Raw genomic sequence first — 23,865 nt, 5'->3', positions numbered from 1 at the left:
TTCGACTCACATGTTCAATGCAATCCTGCAAGCCAGTGCTGCATCTGACCATGAGCAAAGGGCCTGCAGGGTGAACACTGAAGACAGCCTGGAGAAGGAAAGGGCACATGCGAGAAAGGTCCAGAAGTCCAAGCAGGAAAAGAAGAGGAAGCTGCACCAGGACATAATGGGGTTTCTCTGACAACAAATAGATGCTGGAGACTTTTCTGGATCTACAGGTTCAAGAAGCACAGGCTCGCCTCCCTTTGCAGTCAATAAAGAACTCCATTACAACATCTCCCTGCGCCAGACATGCCAAACCCATGGGGGGGAAAAAACACAGAAATTGGGCTTGTTTTTGGCTTAATTGGCTTGTGAGTTGCTTGTTGGCTTGTAGCTTGTTGCTTCTTTTTTTTTTGATTGGCTCGCGGCAAGCAGGGGCTGGGGGGGTAAAGGGGGAAGAGAGTCAGGGGTGCACAGTGGACCCACCACAGTCCCAGACTGCACGCCGGGGGGATCTAGTCAGAGTGTTGGGGTTCTTAGAGATTGGCTTGTTTTGAAATGGGATTAGTTTGATTTTTGGCTTAATTGTGAAAGTTGGGGTGCTTATTTACCATGTGAAAGTTGGCAACTGTGCCCTGCACCCGCCCTTAATATTCCATGTGACATCAGGGGCTACATCCCGCCCTGTATCACTCCACTCTAGGGGACATTAAGGACAACCACAGCTTCATCTACACTGACCTGTGAAAGCCATGGTTGCTGTATGTGTAGCTAAAATGGACAAGCATGTTCTTTCCCCTTGTTAAGTTCTGTTCCATTCATTTAAATTTTTTATGCATCTGCTTTTAAATTGCATGGATTTTTCTTTATACTGATTTTGCTACTGAATAAAATTCTATTATTTGGAAAATAATTCATCTTTGGAAAATAATTCATCTTTATCAGTTTACAATATAGGCTGCAAAGTTCCTGGCATCCATATACTTGTTACTGTACAGTGTGACACAACTCATAGGATCAATGACAGTGTAATAATCATAAATGTATAGTGAGCACCCTAATGTTAATAGGTGCATTGACTGTTATATTCACACATGTACACCAAGCATGACACAATTATTAACAGGCAACAAAAAAGCAAGGCCAGGCACAGCACAGCACAGCACATCGCAATGCATTACTGCGGCTCACTGTTAAAGTGCTCTTTCAAAGCCTCTGAGCTATATTGTTCTGCATTGAGCTCTTCTAATAGTCCTTGTGTCTGTCTGTTCAACTCAGCAGACAGCGGCTCCACCTCCACCCCAGCGGCAACTCTTCCACCTTTGCTTCACAGATATTATGCATGACACAGCAGACAGCTATAACCATCAGGGGTTTTCTTCACTGGGATGCAATCTTGTGAGTAAACACAGTCAGCGTCCCTTCAACTTACGAAAGATATTCAACCGTCATCTGACCTGCTCAGCTGGGTAGTTGAATCTTTGCTTGGTGCTGTCAAGGTGGCTGGCATACAGCTTAATGATCCAGGGGACTAACGGGTAGGTTGGGTCCCCCAGGATCACTATTGGCATTTCAATATTGCCAATGGTATATTTCTGTATAATATCTCCTTAAACAAAATCTCATTATTCTAATGATAATTGGTTTGTTTCTAATATTTACATGACAAGGATGTGTAAACCTGTTAATACTTCCTAAATAAATAGTGGAAAAATAAAATAGTCCTTTTAACTGATGAGGACTGCATTACATAAATTACAGTTAACTTTGGATGTTCCCAGGATTCCACCTCCCACTAATAAAGACCTTCAGAGAGAATTAGAGAGACTAAGTTGGGAACCCTGTCAAAAGCTTGCCTCTTTAGTTCTCAGGAGAAGCCTGCAGTTCATATACACTCATCCTTTCAATCATCTGGTCACAGCTGCTACAGCCAGCTCAGAATACTCCTACCCATGAGAGACAGGTGGCCAAAGGTAAAGCACAGTTGTGGATTCTCTGTAAGAGCAGGCAGGCCTGGGAATCTGGATCCTTGCCCAGTTGCAGAACTGCTCTGCAGCCCCTCAATCCACCCTGGGACATACCACCACCCCCACTTTTGGCAAGTTGGCTTTCACTGCCTGACAAACTGAGTTCTAAATGTTGTGAGCTAGAGATGTAAAAATAGCTGCTGAGCAGGCTGGAAAACCTATCAGATGATGTCAAAGTACACTGAGCCCTTCCCACTCCCCACCACTTCCTTTCTATGTCATTTTCTCATTACATCACTGTCTCCATCTCTGAGTGCTGCCCTCCGCATCTTTCAGCTGCTAAAGTATTTTACAAAACAGCGAAAGTTAAACAACCTCACCACATACAGAAACGCTCTCACCCTTGGAACACATCCAAGGTTTGCCAGCTTGCCTTTCCTTGCAGACATGCACATCAAATCCACAAGCCTGTTCTGTGAAATATACATGCAGGGGACAGCAATCCAGTCCAAGGAATGGATGTCTAACCCCACTTTGATCAGAGTTTGATTAACTTTCCAGGTCATGCCAAAGCAGAAGTATTATGCAACACAGTTTTCTAGGCACTGCTAGGATGAAATGCTACACCAGTTCAGCACATGCTGAGGAGTCTATGCAGTTCAAGAATTTAATGTAAACTTAAAAAAAAATAGACAAACAACCCAACTAAACCTTTACATTATTTAAAATAAAACTCCAGAAACATTTTTTTTAAATCCAGCCCGAGACAGTTTTGTTAATAGGGGGCCCAAGCAGGCTGTACATAAGCTCTACTATTATAAAATAATTATGTCTATGTAGAGCTTCCTATCCAAAGGGATCACTCCAGGTGCTGGTTGGGCAGAGGATCACTATAGAGAACTGAGTCAAATTAACTTATTCTGCTTTTCCTTAAAGGGAAAAGATATATTCTGGCTATGTCCCTTAATGCCTTTCCTGAGCTGGCTCATTCAGAAATAACTCCCGGTATATGCTATTTCAACAGTGCTCCCTCTCCCATTCCCACTCCATAGTCTACATTCTACTGTCTGATCTGGGGATGCAGCCGTTCCAGACCCTTGAGGAACCGACCCAACATAGGGTTGGCGAAGACAGAGCATCCAGACGCTGCCAGGTGGAAAGCCAAGATAGCAGCAAGGTGTACCTTTATAGAGGATGCTGCCAGGCCTTGCTGTTTCAGGTGTAGAAGGTACTCCAAGATGAGAGATACAGGTGCCTGGACAGGGGGTGTACGACACTGGTCACACCAACAAGTACATCTTTTCCACTTTGCCAGATATGTGGCTCTAGCGGAGGGCTTCTTGCTGCCGAGTAGGACCTCCCTTACCTGTTCTGAGCACAGAAGCGCCATGGGGTTCAGCCAAGAAGCTTCCAAGCTGTGAGGTTGAGGGACTGCAGTTTGGGATGATGAAGACGACTGTGGTCTTGAGTGATCAGGTCTGGGAGGAGAGACAACATGATTGGGGTGTCCACTGACAGTTCTAGGAGTGTGGTGTACCAATGTTGTCGAGGCCATGCTGGGGCTACCAGAATTATCTCTGCCCCATCCCTGCGGACCTTGAGTAGGACTTTGTGCACAAGTCGGAACAGGGAAAAGGGGTAGAGCAGGCGGCCTCCCCAGGATAGCAGGAATGCATCCATGATTGAGCCTGGGCTGTGTCTCTGGAAGGAGCAGAACATTGGGCACTTTCTGTTGCTCTGGGTGGCAAACAGATCAACCTGGGGAAGGTGAAGTGTATGACATCCGGCCAAATGGACCACTAGTGATTGTGGAAGGATCTGCTGAGGTGGTCCGCCAGTGTGTTCTGAACTCCTGGTAGATAGGATGCTTCCAGATGAATGGAGTGGGCTATGCCGAACTCCCACAGCCAGAGGGCTTCCCAATACAGGGGAGAGGACTGGGCTCCACCCTGCTTGTTGATGTAAAACATGGCAATTTTTCCATTACTAGGGACAAGGAGGGCTGAGGGCTGTTGAAGGGAACTCCTTCACACACTGTCCAAGGGTCGAGATACCATTGAAGGGACTTGAGCACCTGCCCCAGCACCGTGATCACTGAATTCAAGTTGTCACGTCCCTGGCAATAGGCCGAAGTGAGCCATGCCTGTAGAGGCCTGAGCCTCAGTCTAGCATGCCAGGTCACATATATGCAGGCTGCCATGTGGCCGAGGAGACTCAGGCATCCCCTTGCTGTAGTGGTTGGGTACTGCCTAAGGCCTTGAACGATGTCCATGATGGCTTGGAATCGGGACTCTGGCAAAAGTGCTCTTGCCTGAACCGAGTCCAACACCAACCCGATGAATTCTATTCTTTGGGTCAGTGACAAGGTTGACTTGTTCAAGTTGAGGAGGAGACCCAGTCTCTTGAATGTGGATCTGACCAGACTTAAGACTCCACCTGCCCCCTGGTGCAGCCCCTGAGGAGCCAGTTGTTGAGGTAGGGGTATACCTGCACCTGCCTCCGACAGAGGAAAGCGGCCACAAAGACATGCACTTGGTGAATACCCGGGGAGCTGTTGAGAGGCTGAATGGAAGGACCGTAAATTGAAAATGTTTGTGGTCGACCACGAACCGTAGGAATCACCTGTGTGCAGGCCGAATAGCTTTATGGAAGTACGCATCTTTCATGTCGAGTCTCCCGGTTCCAGAGAAGAGATAATTGTACTTAGGGAGACCATGCTGAACTTCAACTTTATCCCACCCCCCTCCACCTCTAATCAAAGATTCTTGCCACTGCCTGGACAGGATAACTATAAGATGAGATTGTGGATAACATCTTAGAGAAAGTCTCATGGACCATGCTTTGCAGCTGGCTGGCCTATCGCCTCACACATTCACAGTTGCATAACATCGTTGGGACAAATGCCCCAATTGCTAACATGAAAAAGTAGTATTAGGAAATTCTTTGTATTTTTTGTCTTCTCCAATGAGGCACGTATTCTCTTTTTTAAAAAACTGTCTACTAGATAGCTCTCCATTTCATCTATTCCTCTTTCTTGCCGCACATAAATAGAATCATAGAAATAGAGAACTGAAAGAGACCTCGAAAGGTCATCAAGTACAGCTGTGTGTGCTGAGGCAGGACCAAATAAACCTAGACCATCCGTGACTGGTGTTTGTCCAACCTGTTCATAAATGTTGGGGATTTCACAGCCTCCCTTGGAAGCCTATTCCAGAATTTAACTACCTTTATAGTTAGAAAGTTTTTCCTAATATCTAACCTAAACTTCCCTTGTTGCAGATTAAGCCCATAACTTCTGGTCCTTCCTACTGTGGACATGGAGAACAATTGATCACAGTCCTCTTTATAAACAGCCTTTAAACATATTTGAAAGACTTATCAGGTCTACGCTTGGTCTTCTTTTCTGAAGAAACATGCTCAGCTTATGTAACCTTTTCTCATACCTCAAGTTCTTTTATCATTTGTGTTGTTCTCTTCTGGAATCTCCCCAATTTTTCCACATTTCCTAAAAAAAATTGGATATAGTACTCCACCTGAGGCCTCACCAGTGCCAAAGAGAACAGAACGATTACCTCCCAGAGGCATCTTACATATGACACTTCTGTTAATACACCCTAGAATTATACTAGCCTTTTTCACAACTGCATCACATTGTTGACTCATTCAATTTGTGGTCCACTATAACCGTCAGATCCTTTTCAGCAGTACTAACACACACTCAGTTATTCCCCCTTTTGTAATTGGGAAGGAAAAATTCAAATGCACAAGTGTACTACTTTGCACTTGTCTTTATTCAGTTTCATTTTGTTCATTTCTGACCAATTCTCCAATATGCCAAGGTCGTTTTGAATCCTAATGCTGTCCTCCAAAGTGCCTGCAACCCCTCCCAACTTGGTGTCATCCTCAAACTTTCTAAGCATACTCTCCACTCCATTATCCAAGTCATTAATGAAAATATTGACTAGTACTGGACCCAGGATTGACCCCTGTGGAACCCAATTAAATATACCCTCTCAGTTTCACTGTGAACCACTGGGAACTACTCTGAGTAGTCTTTCAACCATAGAGCACCCACCCCACAGTAATTTAATCCAGACCACATTTCCCTAGTTTGCTTATGAGAATGTCATATGGGACTGTGTCAAAAGCTTTAATAAAAATCAAGGTATACCATGTCTACTGCTTCTACCTTCATACATACTCCTCTCCTTCTGAGCACAGTTCCCTGATCTGCTGAACATACTGCCCAGCCACTTGGTCCTGTGGACAACTGTCCTGTACATACTGCCCAGACACTAGTGGGAGACATGTCAAGTCCCTGAAGGTGGTTTCTATCCTTTCAAATAGCATCAGTGTCTAGTAGAGGCAGTTAGACCGGCTCCTTCTCATTTCTAGATACACCTCTACCCAGATATAACACTGTCCTTGGGAGCCAAAAAATCTTACCCCATTTTAGGTGAAACTGCGTTGTCGAACTTGCTTTCATCCACCGGAGTGCGCAGCCCCGCCCCTCCGGAGCATTGCTTTACCGCGTTATATCCGAATTTGTGTTATATCGGGTTGCATTATATCGGGGTAGAGGTGTATTTTTACAGGCCTCCAGACTCTTCTTTACCAGGTACAGTTTGGATATCTATAGTCACAGCTGAAAAAAAAGGAGGAGAAGAGCTTGCGCACTATGAACCACTAGCTTTCCACAAACCAACAGTGCTCCCAGGACCGCAGTCTAGGAACTTCAGCTCTAAAATGGTCTGGCAGGCTGTGCTGTGTTGCATTGCATCGTGAAACCATTAACACTGAACTCCATTAGTAATATTATGCACAGCCAGCCCCTTACACAAAATCGAAAGAGGAAAGCTTTAGGAAGTTATTGTGTGTTTAAAACAAAAGCAACAGTGCTAGAGTCTGCTCTTGAGTCAGCCACCCTCCTCCCCGAATATACCCTCCTTCCTCAAAAAAACAACATTCCTAGTTGCTGTTCATCTAGCACTGAACAGCCACCTTTCTCCACAAAAAAGTGCAGCTGCTCGAACCTCAAACCAAACTTATCTCACTGGAATCCCCTTCCTAATCAAATCAAGGGAGAGGGCAGCTTGGATAAGGAATGTTTTCAGACTCTAGTTCAAGCTTCTAGTTCTTGTCAGCAAAGTTTCCAGCCTCACTTCAAGGCCAGAAGGTTAAACATTTCTCAATGACGCAGGCTCCCTTTGCGAGGGAGTGATTCCCAGACACTAAATCAAAGACTGAAGCAAACAAGTCACTGCCTCTCTCTGTGGAAGAGTGGGAGGAGTACAGCACTATACCACTCACCCTGCCAATGTAAGACAGAGACCCAGAATGAAAGACAAAAGGAGAGAGAGGGATGCGAAGTGCAGTGCAGGAAGCTTAGCTTGATGTAGAATTTAAGTCTCAAACAAATATAAGCTGCTGCAAAATGCTGCAGCTAATTTTTTAAGCAGTGTTTCTCAGTGCTCCATGATCTGTGCTGGCTGCCTATTTCGTTTCCAAGTGAAGTTTAAGTTGGTGGCTTCAACCTCAAAAGCCCTAAATGGATTGACATTTTCCTAGTTCAGAGACCACCTTTCTCTACATGTCAGACTGCTACAAATGCAGTTAGCGGAGACACTCAAACTGGAGGCCTTTAGATGTAGGAGCAGTGGCTGGCAGGAGAGCTTTCTCTGAGGATTTGGAATCTGCTCCCCCTTGATTTGAAGTAGCTTGCGGTCCGTTGACTTTCAAGACATGCTGCAAAATGTATCTATTTGCTTGGGTTTTTGGAGAGGTAGCGGCTGAGGCTAGAAAGAGTTCTGTTGTAGGTCAAGCTTTAAGAGCGTTGTTAGCGGGATTAAATGCTGATTATAGTTTGACTTGGTTTTTGTAATTTATGTTCAAAGGCACTTACTTTGTGCATACTTTTATAAACAAAATTATAATCAGAATTTAAAGGGTAAAATTTACCAGGGATGACAGAGGTGAAAGCAAAATCCAAATCTAAAATATTGAGCAAGAGTTGAGATGATAGATCTAAAAGTGGAGAACCTGTAACAGAAATGGAAGCAGTCAGCATCAGTCCTTTCCCCAATCTCTGGGTGGTCAGTGACTTTTCATTATGGACTGGAAACAAGAGCTTGTACCATCTGTTTCAGAAGGGACAGCAGCTTCTTCAAAGATGATGTTGTGCCAAGAAAGTAAAAGGACCCCACAGGGCAGGAATAAGATGACAAGAGAGGATACAACAGCAGATACCTGTTTCTTAGTCTAATTTACACACTGGATAATCAAAAGGTTTCCTTTCCTCTGATCTGCATCAGAGGAAAGGGTGTGCAAACTACGGCCTGAGGGGCCGCATCCAGCCCTTCAGACATTTTAATCCAGCCCTCGAGCTCCCGCGGGGGAGCAGGGTCCAGGGCTTGCCCCACTCCAGCATTCCAGTCAGGGAGTGGGGTCAGGGGCTTGCCCCACTCCGCACAGCTCCTGAAAGCAGCGGCATGTCCGCCCTCCGTCTCCTACATGTAGGGGCAGTCAAAGGGCTCCTCATGCTGCCCCCGCAGCTCCCATTGGCCGGGAAGCACGGCCAATGGGAGCTGCAGGGGCGGCATCTGCGGACAGGGCAGTGTGCAGAGCTGCTTGGCCGCGCCTCTGTGTAGGAGCCGGAGGGGGGACATGCCGCTGCTTCTGGGAGCTGCTTGAGGTAAGCACTGCCCAGAGCCTGCACCCCTGACCTCCTCCCATGTCCCAACCCCCTCCCCAACCCTGATCCCCCTCCTGCAATCCGAACCCCTTGGTCCCAGCCCAGAGCACCCTCCTGCACCCCAAACCAACTCCAGCCCCACCCCAGCCCCTGCACCCCCAGCTGGAACCCTCACCGCCCCCCGCACCCTAACCCAGAGCGTCTTCCTGCACACTGAACTCCTCACTTCTGGATCCATCACAGAGCCCGCACCACCAGCAGGAGTCCTCACCCCCGCCTGCACCCCAACTCCCAATTTCATGAGCATTCATGGCCCACCATACAATTTCCATACCCAGATGTGGCCCTCAGGCCAAAAAGTTTGCCCACCCCTGCTTTGATGGAACTATTGAAAACTAAAAGGTACTGTTTATACTGCACAGGAAGTCTTATTAGCACCTATTTAAAACAAACTTCATGCCAGAAAGATGCTAACAAGTGTCCCCCAGACAACAGGAGACTGCACCCAAATTTAGGGCTCACCTACATAAAAAAATTGTTAAATTGGTGCAAGCCCCTTGTGTGAACACTTATTCTGGTTTAAGAATGCCTCGTATTCATTTAGCTTCATTCCTTGCCCATTAAATCTAGATCAATGAGCCATGCTTAAATCAAACTAAGATTGTTCACAAAAGAGAACTATTCCAATTTAATTAAATCAGTTTCTGAACCAATTTAGTTAAATCAGCTGTTGGAAGTCTGAATGGAAGGAGGAAACAATTTTAGCTTCACCTCCAAGGATTTGGGTTTAAATCTACCTTGGTCACAAATGAAAAAAGCGTTAGGCTTATCTCGCCTATGAGATGAGATTTGTCCAAATAAAAATAACGTAATTTGGCATGACTGGCAGTCTGCCTGAGAGCGCCAAAACTGGAACAGCAGAGGGTCCTGAGAACTGATGAGGTGCATCAGCAATGCAACACGGGGGGGAGTGGGAGGGACAGGGTGTCATAGGGTGTAGTGTAGATTATGACTGAGGTGCATGAAAAAATTTTCTGAGGAGCTTAAGACTAGAATAAGCAGGGAGTGTTAACAGTCAAGATTAAGATCTATGCTGGCGCTTTTACTGCAACAACCATGGTAGCTGAAACAACAACAGAGCTGTAAGACCCTCACATAGTTCCTGACTCCACTATAACTGGCTTCGAACCAGTACTAATAATAGTCACCTGTGATCACCAAGGACTTGCGTATACTAGGCACATTTATGTTTTTTATGCATCTCTGCCTGTGGCAGCAATGATAAACTTGGAGTATACAGGGCACAGACATTTTTACTGTATAATTTAAAAAAATAAAAGCTTCCATTGTAATTATCATGGGTGTAGCTACAGGTGCCTCCTTGACCTGAATAAATGAAGGGGATTTCTAACCAAACACTGGACAGAGACAAGTTGCTAGGTATCCAGGTAGGGAAAATGTCACACAAGCTTTTCAGAAAGGAGTTATTTATCCAGACACAGACAAACAACATAATGTACGTTCATATTGCGATCCACAGCCAAAAGCTAGAAGCATACCTCAAAAAGGTGATAGTTTCAGTACAATGCCAAATCCTCCGATTTGGCTGACACCAAAGTACAGAATTATCTGACTACTCAATGGTTACTCACAAGGATAAAGACACCAAAAGATTATTTTCAGTTCTCTCATTAATGGAATGACTTAGTATCTTTGTGGTTCGGGGTGGATTCCCCCAACTCCATTTCCTACAAGAGCCCAAACATATCCTCATTCAGCAAATAGCTCTGGCATAAAGATTTCCATATTTAAAGATTTCCTTCTAGAAAGTCCAATTTTCTGCTTCAGCACTGCATGTTGATGATGATGCTCACATGGCTTGGTTCAGTCTTCTGATCTCATACGGAATTCTGGTTATAGACCCGGGGAAGGGACTATGGTCTCATTTTACCACAACTCAAAAACACAGATCATAACCATCCACACACACAGCCCTCATGGAAGTCCATTGCCACCCTGTAAATTCTTATCCATTCCCACAAGCTTGCTATCAGGTGCAAAAGCACTGCCTTACGGAGGGCGCTGGCACCAAGCCCAAAATGTAGATTCTGTTTTAAGAGGGGACAGCTATTCGACCTGTACCAGCCAGCAATGTTTTCAGAATTTTTTACATTCAAATGAAATCAGGGAGTTTTTAGATTTAAGGGTCCCTGGCAACGTTGCAACCCAAACACTCAATTAGAATCATGAGATCCAGAAAGTGAAACCAATCAATCTAGTTTCACTGCTGATAACAAGTGAAATGCAAAAAGCGAACAAAATCCACTAGCAAGAAGTTGTATAACTTTAAAAAAATCCATGTATTAGTACCACAGGTAAAAAAACACTTTTCCTATCTAGAATTAGGATTTCTAACTTGACTGTGTCTTTCATTTTGGTGCAAGCAGAAGTGGTTATTTTTATTAAAAAAAATAAAACCACCATTTATTTACAAGGGGAGAAGAAAATGGCATTTCTAAGCATAGAAACTGCAGTACTGAGGTTGCTGCTTAAGAGGAAAGTGGGGGAAGACGGGACTTTCCTTCTTTGAGTACTCAGTCCCAGATGACACACCATTCCCTTTTCATAGGAAATGAAGAAAATTTAGCATCGGACACCCCACAGAGCAGCTTTATTTGACTTGTTTTAAAATGAGAGAAGGTTTTTTATTTTGTTTGGCTTGTTTTTCGGGAAGGGGAGAGGAGGAGCAAGAGAATTGGATCAGTATCTTTCGCTAGTATGACAGATTGGTATTTAATATATGCCCATTTAGGCCAAAAACAGTCTTCCATGGCAGTTTAATAAACAGTTATGCTCAGTTCAAGATGTCAGCATCAAGAAGTTCTTCAGTGAACATTCCACTCCTTCCTCCTGAGATGCTCAGACAGAGGATTAAACAAGGGAATTTATATTTTTTTAAACTATATTTTTCAAAAAAGTTTATTTACTCTACATTGAGTTTAAAACACTCGTCCATAGGCGTTTTATCCTCCAACTATATGGCTACCTCTGTTTATCTAAATCAGTGGTTCTGAAACTTTTGTACTGGTGTACAAACCTCTCAATGCGACCCCTCCTCTTATAAATTAAAAACATTTTTTTATATATTTAACACCATTATAAATGCTGAGGCAAAGCAGGGTTTGGGGTGGGGGCTGACAGCTCGTGACCCCTTCCCCCCCCCCGATGTAATAACCTCATGACCCCCTGAGGGGTCCCAACCCCAAGTTTGAGAAATCCTGATCTAAATTATATTTATAACAAAGTTTAGAATAATCCATTTCTGGTCTGTGAAACAGCATCAATCAATAACCGCAGCATATCTCAGGATAAGTAGAGAGGGAAGGGCTAAGTAGAGAAGTATAACATTCTCTATTTCCTAAACACCTTTTTGGGTGGTTTTCCTTAAATATCTCAGCAAATGAACAGGAGAAAGTATTAAAATCCAAAGGACAGTGTTCATTTGGTCATTCTGTGATAAAGTTAACTTTTATTTATTTAGCACTTTTCATCTCAAAGGCCTAGTCTACACTACGACTTTAATTCGGATTTATCAGCTTTAATTCGAATTTACCCTGCAACCGTCCACACAACGATGCTATTTATTTAGATATAAAGGGCCCTTTAAATCGATTTCTGTACTCCACCCCGACGAGCGGAGTAGTGCCAAAATCGATTTTAACATTTCGAATTAGGGATAGTGTGGCCGCAATTCGATGGTATTGGCCTCCGGGAGCTATCCCACAGTGCACCATTGTGACCGCTCTGGACAGCACTCTAAACTCGGATGCACTGGCCAGGTAGACAGGAAAAGCCCCGCGAACATTTGAATTTCATTTCCTGTTTGCCCAGCGTGGAGAGCACAGGTGACCACAGATAGCTCATCAGCACAGGTAACCATGCAGGCCGATAATCGAAAAAGAGCACCAGCATGGACCGTACGGGAGGTACTGGATCTGATCGCTATATGGGGAGAGGATTCAGTGCTTGCAGAACTTCGTTCTAAAAGACGAAATGCCAAAACTTTTGAAAAAATCTCCAAGGGCATGATGGAGAGAGGCCACAATAGGGACTCAGATCAGTGCCGCGTGAAAGTCAAGGAGCTCAGACAAGCCTATCAAAAAACAAAGGAGGCAAACGGTCGCTCTGGGTCAGAGCCGCGGACATGCCGCTTCTACGCCGAGCTGCATGCAATTCTAGGGGGGGCCGCCACCACTACCCCACCTGTGATCGTGGATTCTGGGTCGGGGATAGTCTCATCAGCTACACCTGAGGATTCTGCCGATGGGGGAGAGGAGGAGGAGGAGGAGGATGAGCTTGCAGAGAGCACACAGCACTCCGTTCTCCCCAACAGCCAGGATCTTTTTCTCACCCTGACTGAAGTACCCTCCCAACCCTCCCAAGCCAGTATCCAAGACCCTGACCCCATGGAAGGGACCTCAGGTGAGTTTACCTTTTAAAATATAAAACTTGTTTTAAAAGCAAACAGTTTTTAATGATTACTTTGCCCTGAGGACTTGGGATGCATTCGCGGTCAGTTCAGCTACTGGAAAAGTCTGTTAACGTGTCTGGGGATGGAGCGGAAATCCTCCAGGGACCTCTCCATGAAGCTCTCCTGGAGGTACTCCAAAAGCCTTGCCACAAGGTTTCTGGGCAGTGCATCCTTATTCCGTCCTCCATGGTAGGACACTTGACCACGCCATGCTTACAGCAAGTAATCTGCTATCATTGCCTGACAAAGCCTGGCAGCGTATGGTCCCGGTGTTTGCTGGCATTCAAGCAACATCTGTTCTTTATCTTGTTGTGTAATCCTCAGGAGACTGATATCACTCCTGGTAACCTGGTTGAAATACGGGAACTTAATTAAGGGGACAGAGGTGGCCGTTCCTACTGGGCTGTTTGCCTGTTGCGGAAAATAAATCCTTCCCTGCAGTTAGCCAAGCGCAGATGGGAAATTGGCCCTGAGCTTTTCGCATTTGGCTAGCAGGGATCTTCCCTGTTACCAGCCACGCGGTGGGGGGAGGGGTAGCGTGATCATCCCAGAGAATTTATGGCGGGAGGGGGGCGGCGGCGGGGGGGTGGTGGTTAGTTTGGTTCCTGCAGGGATCTTCCCTGATACCAGCCACGCGGTGGGGGGATGGGTACAGCAATCATCCCAGAGAATTCATGGCGGGAGGGGGGGGGGGGGTTAGTTTGTTTTCTGCTGCTGCTGAATGTTAACAGAAAAACCGCAGCACTCTACAGGCTATGCTTGGTATGTGGGAAAGGAGGGCGCAGAAGCTGTAAGACAATGGCTTACCATGGCCGCATGCAAGCCGAATTCTGTTGCCCGGACCTGTGATCTCTAGCAGCAAAGCCACAGGCACTCAGCATTAAGAGGCAAAATGCGACCTTGCACAGAAATCACATGTGCTATGTAATGTGAATAGTGTTGGTCACCGTGAAAGAGTATAAGCATTGTTCTGCAAAATGTATCTTTTTAAACAATTCTCTCTTTTCCCCTCCCTACAGCAGCTGCAAATTCCTCAAGCCTCCCTCCTCCATCCCGAAGGCTATCACAGATAAGGCGTCGTAAAAAGAAGACGCGAGACGAGATGTTTTCAGAAATTATGGAATCCAGCCGCAGTGACAGAGCTCATCTGAATGAGTGGAAGGAAACGGTTTCAAAGTATAGGAAAGAAGCCAGTGAACGTGAGGACAGGAGGGACCAACGTGAGGACAGGAGAGACGCTCGAGATGAGAGGTGGCGGCAGGAAGATCAGAGGAGACACGTTGCAACGCTGGGGCTGCTGCGTGAGCAAACAGACATGCTTCGGCGTCTGGTGGAGCTTCAGGAACGGCTGCAGGAAAACAGACTGCCGCTATAGCCCCTGTACCCCCCTCCCCATGTTCCGTATCCTCCTCACCCAGACGTGTAAGAACGCGGGGGGGGGAGGCTCCGTACACCTTCCCATTCCACCCCAGTAGACAGCCCAAGCAAAAGGCTGTCATTTTTTTAACCTTTTTTTTAGTGGCCTTTTCCTTCCCACCGATCCTCCTCCCAAATCCCACCCGGGTTCCCTCCCTCTTTTTCTAATCTATTAATAAAGAATAAATGATTTTTAAATGATAGTGACTTTATTTGGTTTGAAAGAAAGCTGGGGGAAGGGGGAGGGTGGGTTCCTTACAGAAAATGAGTCAATAAAGGGGGCGGGTTTTCATGAAGGAGAAACAAACAGATATTTCACACTGTAGCCTGGCCAGTCATGAAACTGGTTTTCAAAGCTTCTCTGATGCACAGCGCTTCCTGGTGTGCTCTTCTAATCGCCCTGGTGTCTGGCTGCGCGTAATCAGCAGCCAGGCGATTTGCCTCAGCCTCCCACCCTGCCATAAAGGTCTCCCCCTTACTTTCACAGAGATTGTGGAGCACGCAGCAAGCAGAAATAACAATGGGGAGATTTCTTTGGCTGAGGTCAGAGCGAGTCAATAATGAACGCCAGCGACCTTTTAAACGGCCAAATGCACATTCTACCACCATTCTGCACTTGCTTAGCCTGTAGTTAAACAGCTCTTGACTCCTGTCCAGGCTGCCTGTGTATGGCTTCATGAGCCATGGCATTAAGGGATAGGCTGGGTCCCCAAGAATAACTATTGGCATTTCAACATCCCCAACGGTTATTTTCTGGTCCGGAAAGTAAGTCCCTTGCTGCAGCCCTTTAAACAGAGTAGTGTTCCTGAAGACGCGAGCGTCATGAACCCTTCCCGCCCAGCCCGCGTTGATGTTGGTGAAACGTCCCTTGTGATCCACAAGTGCTTGCAGCACCATTGAAAAGTACCCCTTGCGGTTTATGTACTCTGTGGCTTGGTGCTCCAGTGCCAAGATAGGGATATGGGTTCCATCTATCGCCCCACCACAGTTAGGGAATCCCATTGCAGCAAAACCATCCACTATGGCCTGCACATTTCCCAGAGTCACTAACTTTCGTAGCAGCACCTGAGTGATTGCTTTGGCTACTTGCATCACAGCAGCCCCCACAGTAGATTTGCCCACTCCAAATTGATTCCCGACTGACCGGTAGCTGTCTGGCGTTGCAAGCTTCCACAGGGCTATCGCCACGCGCTTCTCAACTGTGAGGGCTGCTCTCATCTTGGTATTCTGGCGTTTCAGGGCAGGGGACAGCAAGTCACAAAGTTCCATGAAAGTGCCCTTACGCATGCGAAAGTTCCGCAGCCACTAAAAATCATCCCACACCTGCAACACTATGCGGTCCCACCAGTCTGTGCTTGTTTCCCTTGCCCAGAATCGGCGTTCCATGGATAGAATCTGCCCCATTAACAACATGATCTCCAAAGCACCGGGGCCCGCGGTTTCACAGAATTCTGTATCCGTGTCCATGTCCATGTCCTCATCATGCTTGTCGCGGCGCTGCCGCCGCCGCTGCCTCCTCGCCTCGTTTTTCTGGTCCTGGCTCAGCATAAACTCCACGAGAACGCGCGAGGTGTTTACAATGTTCATGACTGCTGTTTTGAGCTGAGCGGGCTCCATGCTTGCCGTGGTATGGAGTCTGCAGTGTTCACCCACCCAGGAAAAAAGGCGCGAAATGGTTGTCTGCCGTCCGTTGCTTTCATGCAGGGAGGGAGGGAGGGAGGAGGTGAGGCTGTATCCAGAACCACCTGCGACGATGTTTTTTGTCCCATCAGGCACTGGGATCTCAACCCAGAATTCCAATGGGCACGGGAGACTGCGGGAACTATGGGATAGCTATGGGATAGCTACCCACAGTGCAACGCTGCAGAAATCGACGCTAGCCCCGGTACTTGGACGCACACCGCCGAATTAATGTGCTTAGTGTGGCCGCATGCATTTCGACTTTATACAACCTGTTTTCCCAATTCGAATTATATAAATTCGGATTAATCCCGTAGTGTAGACATACCCAAAGATTAACAAGATTAGAATTTGTTTAGAGGGATCACTCACTCTCATTAACAAACAAACAGTCAGCTCTGGTGTGAAGCTAGCCACTTAGTGGACAGGAACAATATAAAACAGTTTAGGAGATGAACTGAAGAATACTACAGTAACTCCTCATTTAACGTTGTAGTTATGTTCCTGAAAAATGCAACTTTTTAAGCGAAATGATGTTAAGCGAATCCAATTTCCCCATAAGAATTAATGTAAATGAGGGGATTAGGTTCCAGGGAAATTTTTTTCAGACAGATGGCTAGAAATTACTTTATAGAAATAAGCTTTTTTGAACAGTCTAATCAACTTTTTAAAAATAATTTCACTTTCATTTGTTAAACAGCTTGTGTCCATCCTATAAAAAGTTCCCAGAGATTGAGTCAATTAAGACAGAATTTGCATGTGTTAAAAGATCTCAATCTTCCAAGAATGTCGGACAACAAAAACACTGAAGATAAAGTTTAATACATCTTCCAAAAAAGAAATGTGAAAGGGATTTAAATAAGTCAGGCTGTTCCCAGGGAATATTATTGCATGGATAAGCACCTCCTCCTTTTTAAACATTCTTAAGGAAAGTAAGATTTGAAGAACCCTGAAGTCAAGCAATCCTCCCCCACTCCCAATCAACACAAAGAATATACCAGGAGCTGCTACAATAGCTAGGAGTGCTCTTAAATAGGGAGGGTGTCACAAGTACGTTAAAGTATCCAAAATTATTAGATTTCACCAACCTTCCCTGTCTCAATTGCTGGACATAACTGTTACCTCACAGGAGTCATTTCACTACTGAGCAGGAGAAACTGCCAAAAGTAACCTGTAGAAGGCAACACAGGACTTACCGCCCAGCCACATTTGCTGGGCACAGTCACATTTTTATGGGATTGTCTGGATTTGCAAGCCAGACTCACAGGACACACGATAGGTATGTCTACACTGCAATTAAAAACTTGCGGCTGGCCCATGTCAGCTGACTCAGGCTTGGGCTAATGGGCTGTTCAACTGCAGTGTAGAAATTCAGGCTCAGGCTGCAGCCCAGGCACAAGGACCCTGCAAGGTTATGTCCCAGACCTTGGGCAGCCCAAGCCCAAATGAATTAAACAGCCCCTTAGGCCAAACTCTACAGCCTGAGTCAGTTGGCATAGGCCAGCTATGTGTGTCTAGTTGCAGTGTAGATATACCTTATATGAGTGCCAGGAGACTGAATTATCAATCCACTGGGTATTTATATTTTAACAAGTTTACAGGGGAGGATAGAAATGAGCTAAGATAGCAGTGGTAACCCTAACATCACTGACAGACAAAACTGAATTGCCTAATAAGTCACCAGGACCAGATGGCATTCACCCAAGAGTTCTGAAGGAACTCAAATATGAAATTGCAGAATTACTAAACGGTACATAACCTATCATTTAAAATCAGCTTCTGTACCAGATGACTGGAGGGTAGCTAATGTGATACCAGCTTTTTAAAAAGTCTCCAGAGGCAATCCTGGCAATTACAAGCCGGTGAGCTTAACTTCAATTCCAGACAAATTGGCTGAAATTATAGCAAAGAACAGAATTATCAGACACACAGATGAACACGATTTGTTGGGGGAAGAGTCAATGCAGTTTTTGTAAAGAGAAATCATGCCTCACCAATCTATTAAAATTCTTTGATGAGGTGAACAAACGTGGACAAGGGTAATCCGGTGAATATAATGTACTTGGACTTTCAGAAAGCCTAAACAAGGTCCCTCATCAAAGGCTCTTAAGCAAAGTAAGCAGTCATGGGATAAGAGGGAAGTCCTCTCGTGGACCAGCAACTAGTTAAAAGACAAAAAGAGGGTAGGAATAAATGGTCAGTTTTCAAAATGGAGAAAGGTAAATAGTGGTGTTCCCCAAGGACTGTGTTCCATCTAAGCTGCGTGGCCGCCCAGGAGTGATTGAAGTGTAGCGCACTGATTCGCAGAACCACGCACATCCGGCTTACAGAAGTGTTCTTGTCTTTAACACTCAGATGCCCAACTCCCAATGGGGTCTAAACCCAAATAAATCCGTTCTACCCTGTATAAAGTTCGCCCTCTGTAACACAGAGAGAGAGATGCACAGCTGTTTGCCCCCCCAGGTATTAACACAGAATGTTAGGGACCATTAGGAAAGGGACAGATAACAAAACAGAAAATATCATAATGCCTCTATAAATCTATGATATGCTCATCTTGAACACTTTGTGCAGATCTGGTTGCTCCATCTCAAAAAAAAGATATACTGGAATTGGAAAAGGTACAAAGAAAGGCAACAAAAATTATTAGGGGTATGTAACAGCTTTTGTGGAGGAGAGATTAAAAAGACTGGGACTTTTCAGCTTGAAAGAGAGACTACTATGGGGGGATATGATAGAGGTCTATAAAATCATGAATGGTGTGGAGAAATGTGAAGGAGTAAATAATACTAACACAAGAACCAGGGGTTACCCAATGAAACTAATATGCAGCAGGTTTCAAACAAACAAAAGGAAGTATTTCTTCACACAGCGCACAAGTCAAACTGTGCAACTCATTGCCGGGGCTGTTGTGAAGGCCAAAACGATAACAGGGTTCAAATATGAACTACTGTAGATAAGTTCATGCAAGAAAGGTCCCTTAAGGGCTATCAGCCTAGATGGTCAGGGATACAACCCCACGCTTCTGTTTGCCAGAAGTTGGGAATTGACAACAGGAGATGGATCGCTCAATGATTGCCTGTTCTGTTCATTCCCTCTGAAACACCTGGGACTGACCACTGTCAGAAGTCAGCATACTGTGCTAGATGAACCATTGGTCTAACCCAGTATGGTCATTCTTATGTTCTTTGGTAATTGTTTTCTTTTCTCTTGCAAATTTGCAGGTGTTCTTCAGAAGGCAATTTTCATAATTTTCACAAAAACAGCTATTAATATATGTATAGTTGTAGAGTGTACTGAAGTTCAGTGACTGGAAACCCCCTCCCCCTTTATCAGAAAGGGGTAGAAAACAAAAGGAGACAGGATCATTGTGTTATGAATATTCACAGTGAGCTAAACTGAGACTGTCAAAAGAACAGCCATACCAAATCAGACCATCCAGCCCGTACCCTGTCTCAGAGTGGCCGTTAGCAGAGGAAGATACTAGATCTACTAAAATGAAGAGTTATGCATTAATATGCCCATATTGATGAGGAATGGGAAAAGGGGCAATAGGGAGATGGAGATAGGACTAGACAGTGAGAGGGAGGCAGGGAGACTTTGAGGTGAGCAAGTAGATATAAGGAACTGGAGACTTAAGAGAAAATGTGAGGGAGTGAGAAACTGGGAGGCAGAAGAGTGATCATGGATGGTGAGAAGGTAAGTAAGAAGCCCTGCTCACAGGAACCAGCTGGTATGCCTGCATTTCCAACTGAATTTTCAACCTGCAATGATCACATGCAAATTGGTAGCAGGAGCCTCTTCCAAGACTCGCAAAAAATCAGAAGGCAGACCAAAAATAGTTTTATTTTATTTAACCTCGTGATTTTGTATCTGGACTAATGATTTTTACATGATTGGAGTTGACAATACTGTCTCTCTCTCCAATTGGCCTGTAAGAGAAGACCAATACAAAACTAATTTACCTTCTCTTCCTGTATACTACTTTATTTACCCACCACTTCTCTCACAGGCTTCTGATATACACTGTATTTATGTCTTTGGCTAACTGCTCTTCAAACTTGTTAACCCTCTTTATTTTCATCTCACATTTTACCTGCCTTAGTTTATGTTCCTTTCCACAGCCAACACTTGAGATGGATTTACACTCCGTGAAGGAAACCTTTTTGGTTTGAACAAGCTCTTGTAACTTACCCTTTAACCCTTAATGTTTTTGCTTCTCTTACTGCTTCCTTTTTTGTTTAGCATAAGCATAACCTCTCTGAATATGCTTAAGCAGCCTCCACACTGAATCTAGGGAGTTCAATTCTTAACTTCTTGTTTAATTTTTTTCCCCAAGCTTGCTCTCTCGCTAAAAAAAATGAAATAAGATAAAAATCCTTTCTTGTATTTAATATCACAATTGAAAATTTTGGTATGACCCCTGCCATTGAAATTATATTACTCTTACTTATAAGCTCAAGTAGTTACTTCTTGAATAGACTTGTGTTTGCCTCTGAGCACTAAATAAGTACTACCCTAATTTGTACTGCTCCACTGTTTTGGTAAAGCGAGGTGCCTCTGTGGTCTCCCTCAGCATTGAAGTATCATTCCCTGGTCTGGAGGCTGGTAATATATTCCCATTATTCTATCTGTATTTTTTTGACTTAGGCTATGTCTACACTGGCATAGTTTTTTCGGCAAAAGTTTGGTCGATGATCAAAAAGCACTAAAAGAAAATCATAGTTGCTTGTTCACACTATCTTCCTTTGTCAGCATAGCACACCCACACTTGGGGCAGTAGCTTGAACAGTGAGATCAATGCATTGTGGGAAGCTATCACAGTTCAGCTCTCCACCTTCTGCAGATAGGTCTTGAGGGAAGGTGGAGTGGATCACAGTGCATCATGATGCATTGCTTTCCATCCCAGCATTCCATGTGCTTCCATCTTCAGTTTGAGACATTTTTCAATATCTCGTTTTCTGCTTGCCCTGTCCTCTGTCTGAAAGAATGGATTCCACACTGCTCTCCAGTGCTCCGCTAGCTATCAGTAGCACAGCTTGAATGGCAGTGTAATTAATCTTGAAGGTCTGAATTCAACGGGCTTCACAGTTGCCTGATGTGCTATTCGACATGGATAGGATCAACATTTGATTACTTTTGGTTTTCACAAAACAGCTGCACATGGTGGACTAGCGCTTTTAGGCTCGGGAATCTAGCAGTGAGTGGTGGCATCACATCATTCTGCACATCTGGGATGATCAGCAGTGGCAGCAGAACTTTTGTATGAGGAAAGCCACCTTCCTGGAACTGTGTGCTGAGCTCGCCCCAGCCCTGCGGCGCAAGGATACCCAAATGAGAGCTGCCCTCTCGTTGGAGAAGTACATGGCAATCACGGTGTGGAACCTAGCGATTCTAGACTGCTACCAGTCAGTCGCAAATCAGTTTGGAGTTGGGAAGTTAACGCAAGTGTGCAAGACCATTAATCGCATCCTGCTGCGAAGGACTGCGACTCTTGGTAAATGTGAATGAAATAGTGGCTTTGCAGAAATGGGGATCCCTAACAGCAGAGAAGCGATAGATGGCACGCATATTCCAATGTAGGCCAAACCACCTTGTGACAGAGTACATCAATAGGAAGGGGTATTTCTCCATGGTGTTGCAGGCGCTTTTGGATCACTGCGGGCGTTTCACTGACACCATTGCGGGGTGGTCCGGAAAGGTGCATGACATACGTATCTTCAGGAACACCGGCCTGTACAGAAAGCTGAAAGTGGGGGCTTTCTTTTCAGACCAGAAGATGTTCCAGACCAATAGTAGGGGATGTTGAAATGCCCATAGTGAGCCTGGGAGACTCGGCCTACCATGGCTCAAAGCCTTACACAGGAAACCTGGATAGCAGTAAGGAGAGGTTCAACAATAGGGTAAGTAGGTGCAGGATGATCGTGGAATGTGCCTCTGGCAGATTAAAGGTGCACTGGCCATGTCTTTATGGCAGATTAGACCTCACTGAGGATAATATTCCCATGGCCACGTGTTGCATGTTGCACAATATTTATGAAGGTAAGGGTGAAAAGTTTGCTCAGGGATGGACTGCTGGGGCAGAATGTCTGGCAGCTGATTTTGAGCAGCCAGCTACCAGGGCTATTAGAGGGCCACAACAGGGGGCTATTCGAATCAGGGAGGCTTTGAGACAACACTTTGAAGAGGAGAACCAATAGCGTATGTTCCTATGCTCTGGACTACAGTGCTTAATGAAATCAAGTTTTGCAAGTAAGCACTTGTGATTTTTGTGGCCTAGGATTCAATGTAAGCAAATGATTTAACTGCTGTATTTGTTGATGCTATCTGCTATCACAATTTGCAGGAGACAAATAACTTAAAATTCAAAAAACTTCGCTTCTATTGCACACAAAAAAACCAGCACCACATACACACATATATCTTTTTTTTTTTTTTTGGGGGGGGGGGGGGGGGGAAGGTACCAGGGGAGGTCTGACTTTCAGAGCTGTGCTTAAGTCCAACTATCATTTGAAAAGGTGTCCATGGGAGTGGAGTGAATGGGATAGCAAGAAGTTCCACAGAGCGGGAAGGAACTTGCAGTTGGAGTTTGGGGAGGGCATGGGAAAGAGTGCTGAATGTGCTGAAGGGGAGAGCGGGCATGCATCTGCTCAATCTGGAGCATTATGAGGGACTGTAGCATCTCAGCTTGCTTCTCCATAACTTTAATCATTCTCTCCATTGCATCCCTAGCGTAAGTCTGATTTTCTTGTCTGTCTTGCCTTTTGATTTCCCTTCAGTGCTTGTGTTCCCTGTTTTCGACATCCGAGCATTGCATCACCTCCTGGAAAACGTCTTCCTTGCTCCGTCACGGGCGCTTTCTTATCTGGCAGAGGTGCTCCACCAGTGTGTAGGGGGTGCCTCTCAAGGCCACATCTGCAGAAACACAAGGAACAATACACATAAGCACACACACAGCATTGAAACAGTGCAGTAAAATACACCTCTAGTAACATACCAAATCACTTTCTGACTGACCCTAGACAAGCACACGATGGCGAACAAGCATGGTGAGTTTACCCGGGGTGGGGAGCATTGTACATGGGGAGATAATCAATATGAAAAAGTCGTGGTGCAGTCAACTAGGGATACTGTTCTAAATTTCCCCACCCTTTTCCACAGGTGGGTGTCATTCTGCCTGATCTCTCACTCTTGAGGGTAAGCAGGGAAGAAACAGTGCATCTACTACATTCTTGCAGCTTCTACCTTGGTCCCTATGTTGCTCGCCTGTGTGCTGCTTTGGTCCTTGCAGAAGTGATTGCAGAATGGCACGGGAAAGTTTCCTTTCAATGGGGGAAGGAACAAAGCAGCTCCGCCAAGGAACCTTCAGCAGAGGATTGCCAAATATTTGCAGGAAAGTTTCCTAGCGATCTCTCTGGAGGATTCCTGTGACGTCTCTGTGTGCATCAACACCCTGTTCCCTCGTACGGCTTAGCTGCACAGCGAAATGTCAAGCACATAGAAACATCGCCAGCCTTGTACATGTCTATGCCCTCAACCCACCTCCACACTTCACAAAGCAAAACCACTTACCAGGGATCTGTTCTCCTGCTTCTTGC

The 23,865-nt window shown here is 45.3% G+C and overlaps 2 protein-coding genes across 8 annotated transcripts in view; one reads left to right on the top strand and one right to left on the bottom strand.

The window, feature by feature from the left end:
- The window catches only part of MRTFA (myocardin related transcription factor A), a 171,569-nt gene that overhangs the window by 103,390 nt on the left and 44,314 nt on the right, over positions 1–23,865 (bottom strand). The window lies entirely within an intron of this gene.
- On the top strand, positions 12,463–14,672 carry LOC135974783 (uncharacterized). Its single transcript, XM_065563365.1, has 2 exons — positions 12,463–13,122; positions 14,191–14,672. The coding sequence occupies exons 1-2, from the start codon at positions 12,579–12,581 to the stop codon at positions 14,544–14,546; spliced, it is 900 nt and encodes a 299-aa protein (XP_065419437.1). The 5' UTR covers positions 12,463–12,578; the 3' UTR covers positions 14,547–14,672.

The sequence above is a fragment of the Chrysemys picta genome, chromosome 1 (genome assembly GCF_011386835.1).
Source record: "Chrysemys picta bellii isolate R12L10 chromosome 1, ASM1138683v2, whole genome shotgun sequence".
Taxonomy (NCBI): Eukaryota; Metazoa; Chordata; order Testudines; family Emydidae; genus Chrysemys; species Chrysemys picta.
This window is presented reverse-complemented; position numbering and strand designations above follow the sequence as displayed.